Source organism: Lepus europaeus, chromosome 8 (assembly GCF_033115175.1).
Source record: "Lepus europaeus isolate LE1 chromosome 8, mLepTim1.pri, whole genome shotgun sequence".
NCBI lineage: Eukaryota > Metazoa > Chordata > Mammalia > Lagomorpha > Leporidae > Lepus > Lepus europaeus.
The window spans coordinates 121,653,518-121,659,517 of NC_084834.1; the positions used below are offsets into that span (position 1 = coordinate 121,653,518).

General features: G+C 65.4%; 1 protein-coding gene across 2 annotated transcripts in view; it reads right to left on the minus strand.

Moving 5' to 3' along the window:
* Positions 1-5,728, minus strand: part of KIT (KIT proto-oncogene, receptor tyrosine kinase) — a 68,963-nt gene extending 63,235 nt beyond the window's left edge. For both annotated transcript variants that reach the window (XM_062199297.1, XM_062199296.1), the window contains exon 1: positions 5,646-5,728. In XM_062199297.1, the coding sequence (XP_062055281.1) occupies positions 5,646-5,712 (67 nt within the window). In that variant the 5' untranslated portion in view covers positions 5,713-5,728. The remainder of the gene's footprint in view (positions 1-5,645) is intronic.
* Positions 5,729-6,000: the final 272 nt, after the last annotated feature.

Consider the following 6,000-nt stretch of genomic DNA (forward strand, 5'->3'; position numbering starts at 1 on the left):
CTGTCTTCAGTGCCTTCCAGGGGCCGACGGCCCCAAGCTTCCATCAGCTCCCTCATCCCTGACACCCAACATGTCCTCTATCAAGAGCGCCCCCGGTTCGAGTCCCCGCTTCTCCACTTCCAATCCAGGCTTATGCTAACGTGCCTGGGAAAGCAGCAGATGGCCCAAGTGCTTGGGCCCCTGCACCCACCTGGGAGACCCGGATGTAGATCCCGGCTCCTGGCATCAGTCTGGCCCAGCCGGGGCTTGGGTGGACCTTTTGGGAGTGAACCAGCGGATGGAAGCGCGCTCTCTCTCTCTCTCTCTGTCACTCTGCCTTACAAATGCATTTTAAAAAAAATCTCTTTTAAAAGGTGCAGAAATCAACCTCAACCACTATTTCCCACAAGGACATCTTACTGATCCCAGACGGGTACTACAAAGCGGCTTCAAGAAGTCACGGGACTTGCACATTATTAAACAGCCATACACAGATTTCAAAACTCTCCACCAAAACCGACTTCTGTATCAATCCCATTTTCCATGTCCTTTCTGAAGTCCCCTCGTACTTCCTGCCCTCCGACCGTGAGGCCATCGCAGCGTGTCCTCACACCCCACCCCCGTGCCCCACTGGCATCGTGGCCCTGTGGGAACCCAGCTGTGGCAGGCAGAGATCTCTGCGAGACGGAAGCCAGGCCGTCTCCTGAGCGCTTATGACATCCGACACGTGGCCCAGGGGCTGGGGAAAGGGGCTTGTCTATTCTCCTTATTGCTGTTTGAAAGGCAGAGCGAGAGAGGAGGGGGAGAGAGAGGGAGAGACCTTCCATCCACTGGTTACTCCCCACATGGCTGCAATAGGGCTGGAAAGCGGAAACCAGGAGCTTGGGGACAACTGGCTCCGGTGCCCTCACGCTGCTCGCCCACACACTACAGACACTCGTCCTCACCACCCTCCCTCACTGATCCTCTCGGGGCTGCACAAATCCAGGGGTCTGAGCACTCGGGCCATCATCTGCCGCCTTCCCAGTGCGTTAACGGGGAGCCGCCGGGACTGGAGGCAGCATGCGGCCCGCACCCCACGCAGCGCATTAACCCACTGAGCCGCACCGCCAGGACCAGGAGAAACTCGACCAGCGTTCCCCGAGGGCCAGAGGCGCAGGTGGCCAGCATGGCGCTTGCGCTTCTGGGAAAGGCAGGCCAGGCAAAGCTCCGGGCGCTCATGGTGCATGGCAGGCCACTGCGAAGGGTGACGGGGCCCCGGGCCCTGCAGAGAGCGGCCACTTCCCGACTTTCCCGTCCCTAGGCTTCCATCCAGAAATCTGTCTCCTTTGTTGGAAAGCAAGCCGAGAGCCAGGTTAAACAAAGAACCGGGAGAGAAGTACACTAACCGCGGACTTTTAAAACAACGCGACGTCAAATGTATAAATTTCATCCTAATATTTCAAACATCCTGTATAATCTGGCTTTACACTGTTTCCGATTTTTTTTTTTTTTTTTTTTTTGACGAGACCAAGCTGGTGCGGAACCTGAGAGACCCAGCCTGAAGGTGGAGTGCGCGAGCTTCCTCCAGGAGGGCCGCCGTGCCTGCAGCACTCACGCCAGAGCCCTCTGCCCACGGCCCCATTTCACAGATGAGGGACTGGAGGCCCCGGGGAGGCTCCTGTCTGGCTCCAGACCACACAGTTCTCAGTCCCAGGGTGACGATTTCAGAAACCCAGCTCTTGGCGCGGACGCCATGTGCTCAGCGGAATCACTTCGCGCGAGCTTAAAGTTCGCAGAGAAGCTGGCAAGAAGGGAGGCGTCGGGAGGTGTCTAAGGGAAGTGTCCTGACCAAAAACGTGGGCGGCAAGGGCCATGGCGGGGCGAATGGGAAATTATCAGGGACGAAACCTCCACCCTGCAGAAGCCACCAGAGACATGGGGCAGGGGGCAGGAGGGGAGCGCCGCCCTCCCTGGGAATAAGAAGGGGCCACATCCACCTGTTCTCCAAGGCCGGTGGTTCCAACTATCACTTATCAGCAGCGATATAAAACCCAAGCCAACAGGAAGTTTATTTACGCCCTGTGCACGCACCAACTCAGTGCGCACAGGCACTCACGCGAAGAATCCAAAAACCAGCCACCAGGTGCTGGCCAGCAGGGGGATTCGATCCTTGACTCGGTGCTCGTCAGTACCGGGCCCTGGGAAAATCCTGCTTCTGGCCTTAGGACGACCGCGTGGACAACGGCCACAGACAACAGTCAGAGCCAGCACACCGGGCGCGACCCCCGTGCAGCATCAGGGGTGGGCGGTGGGTACAGCAGTTAAGAGGCGGCTTGGGATGTCTGCATCCCATTTCGGGGTCCCTGGGTTCCAGTGTCCTGCTGCTGCACCTGGCAGATGATGGTTAAAGTGCCCGAGGTCCATGTGGGAGGCCCAGGCGTGCGGCTTCAGCCTGCTAGCCCGGGCTGCTGCAGGCATTAGGGGAGTGAACCACAGGCTGGAAGCTCGCTCGCTCGCTCGTTCTCTCAAAGTTCAGATTCTCTGCTTCTGCTGCAAGATGTTATACCAAGATTGGCCCAGCAAGGTTCAGTAGTTTGTCCAAGTCACACAGCCACGTCAGCGGCTAACCCAGGACAAAGTGAGGCTCACAAAGGTTAAGCAGCTTGCTCCAAGGCCACCAAGCGGTCAGCTGCGGGGTCATCAGACTGTCACAAGGCTGCCTGCCGCTGCGGCACCTGCCAGGCCCCGCTGCCTTCCCCGGGGCCCCGTGCCAAATAAGGCCTGGCAGTGGATGGTGGCAGCGCACCAAGGACCTGAGGGGCACAGGTGCCATCCAGGTGACCAGTGTCTCCAAGAAAATGGACAAAGCCAGCCCTGATACAAACCCTCTAGATCCGCACTTACTCCCTAGAGCTTCACTTGGCCACATGAAGCGAGTAACCCTTATCAGTTTACAACTACTCTTTGCTCACTGAGAACCTTGGGCGAGACAAAGAGCAGGGTCATACCCCAGAACGCCGGAACCAGCCCCCTCCCCACCCCGACCCAGGCCAGGCTCACCCTCCACGGCCGCCCCGCTCGGGACTCGGAGCCGTGGAATCACCCGTGGGACCCTGTGTCCTGGCCTCCTGCCGCCTGCCTTGGGAAAGCCGGGGCACCCAGTGCACACACCCAGGCGCTGGCTGAATCCTCACCCTGGGAGAAGCTGCCGCAGCCTGGTGGACCGCCACCTCCTCTGGGGCCCCTCCCGAGTCGGCTGGGCTGGCGGAGGCTGCAGGAAGTGAGTCAGAATCCTAAGGGTAACTTCTGCCGGCTGTCAACAACAGCAGCAAAACCCATCACACGACGCAACATCTGGACCTAAGCCGCTCCGACGGCAGCCCACCCCACGCTCGGCTCATTCCCGGGCTGGGAGGGGGGAGCTGTGCAGGGCTGTGGGCGCACGGCCCACGGGCTCAGCCACGGTGGGCTTTCCCCTTCACCAGGATGCACCGAGGGTTAATGTCTGCAGGCTCTGGAGCGAGAGTGGGGGGTGGGGGGTGGATTCCAACTGAAGGCGCCATCACTCTGGGGGAGTCCTCCCCATTTCTTGGCGGGGAGCTTAACTAGAATGGAACAGCTAAGACCCAACGCTCATCCCATCCAGGGAGTCAAGCGCCTACCTATCCCAAGCCGCCTCTACTACCTGCGACCCGGGGTCTTTTCACCCAGAGTCCCAGCACCTCCGACAATGCCTGGCACCTGCAGTGCGCTCATTAAGCGTTTTCCTCGCCGCTGGTGAGACCTGTGCCGCTGGAGCGTCAGGCAGGCACCAGGGGCTGGTCTCGGGCTCTGCCATGGGTTACGTGGGCCAAGTGGCTCCTCCAGGAGAGCCGGGAACAGCGCCACCTCCTGGGCTGCCGGCGAGTGCGGGATCCGCCAGGGAAAGCGCCCCCCGCGCACGGCCTGGCAAGGTTTCCAACTCAACAGCAACTGCGCGCAACACACAGGTGAGAGGGAGCGCACGGCCCGCTCGAAACGGTGGTGCAAGCACCATGAACATGACGTCAGGGGCACGAGGCACACGGCTGGCCGCTGGAAAAGCCACGGAGGCGCAGAGGAACTCGGGAGGCTCCCTCTCCAACACCATCCTGTTATTCCAAGCAGGATAACAGCCCCGCGCCAGCTGCTGCCCATGACTCCGGCCCCACACGTGCAGGAACCGGGGAGGCATGATTCACTACCCCGCGCAGGTTCATCCTGTTGGGCACGGGAGCCGTAAACAGCCAGGGCGGCGGGAGCCCCGGCCACCACACACTGGGCACCTGGAGCCCATGCAGGCAGCCTGGGGGCGCGGGGTCGGGGGCGCCAAGTCCAGGCTCAGGACCCCGGGGCGAAGGCTGCTCCTCCCCAGAACGTGCCCCAGAAAATCCAAGCCCCCTGCCCCAGGCACGCGGCCAGCAGACGCCTGAGCCGCGCGCGCCAGGAGCCGGCCCTGAAAACTCCCCTCGCCCAAACGGGCGACTCGCAAGGGAGGCGCAAACCGCTGAGCCACTTCGTTTTTGAGAAGGGAAGACCCCGGCGGCCTCCCCACATCCTGCTGGGCTCCGGTCCCCACACCGGGACGCCCAGGGCACAGAACTGCAAAGCGCGCAGCCTCGGGTCACTCCCCGGCGACCCCTGCCGCCCCCTCCTGCGCGCAGCGGTCCCCACCCGGTCACGAGGCCGGGACGCTGCGTGCGGGGACCTGGCGGGCTGGGGGAACTGAGCGGTGGTCAGCAGCCGCACAATACTTCATTGTGCCGCATCCTTTGAGCGCCCGATTCAGGCTCAGGCGGAGTCGCCGCCCGGACGTCACCGGGACAACATTTAAGGGTCTGCGTGGTGGGCTGCTCCAGGGGGCGGCGAATGACACCTGGGCGGCAGGGAAGGGGAGCCGGGGGTCTGCCAAGGGCCCCTCCACCCGGGGACCCGGGCCCCCGCGCGGACGCCGCCGACAGCGTGGAGAGCCGAGCTGCACCTGCAAAGTTCCACGGCGCCCTGGAGCGTGGACGCCACGTGGGGGAAGGGGGGGCGTCGCGAATCTTAGTCCCCCCCACCCCCCAAAAAAGCGGGCACCTGCGACGACAGGTCGCACACGCCCAGGAGGCGGCGGCCGGTCCCTGCTCCGCGCGGCCAGCGCAGCCGCCAGCCGCTCCGGGGCGCGTGGCAGACGCCGCACGGGCGAGCCAGGAGCGTGCAACCTGGCGGCGGCTTCCCCAACGCCCTGTCCTGTTTGCCAGGTGGCCGCCACCCCCGGGGGCCCGCCCCAGCCGGGGAGCCCCCCAGCGTCCCCGGGGTCGCCTCCGCGGGCGGCGGCGGCGGCGGGTCGGTCCCCGGCGCCCGGCACAAAGAGCGCCCGCGGTGGCGAAGGCGGCAGCCGCGGAGCGCGGCGACGGCGCTCCAACTTCGCCCTCGGCGCGGCCGGGCCTCCGCCGGTCACACACACGCAACTTTTAACAAAAGGCGGCCGCGGCCGCGCCGCGCCCGGCGACACGGCGCGCTCCGTGCGAGCCGGCCTCCCCGGCCACCCGCGCGCCGGCGGCACAAAAGCCGCCGCACGCTCGCCCGCAGCCTCCCGCGCGCCCAGGACCCCCGGCTCGGCGGCGGCGGGCGCCCGGCGCAGGTGCAGCGGGGTCCCGGGGCCGCCCGCCGCGCTCTCCCACCTGTCTGGGCGCGGAGCAGGACGAGCAGGACGCAGAGGGGATCCCAGGCGCCGCGGGCGCCTCTCATCGCGGCGGCTGCGCGGGCACCGGAGCTCCGCGCCGCGCTCCGGCTCTCGGCCGAGTGCACCGCGCGCCGCCCCGCCGAGCCCCCCGAGCCGCGGCCCCTCCTCCCGCGCCCGCCCCTGCGCGCCGCCCCGCCCCTGCGCGCCGCCCCGCCCGCGCCCGGCGGCCCCGGGCCTCTGCGGCTCGGACGTGCGGGCCCGGGGGCTGCGCCTCGGGGACCCCGGAGCCCTTCCTTGGGCTTCTGGGCGCTCCCCCCGGCCCCCGGGAGGCGGAGCGAGGGGGCTGCTGCCCG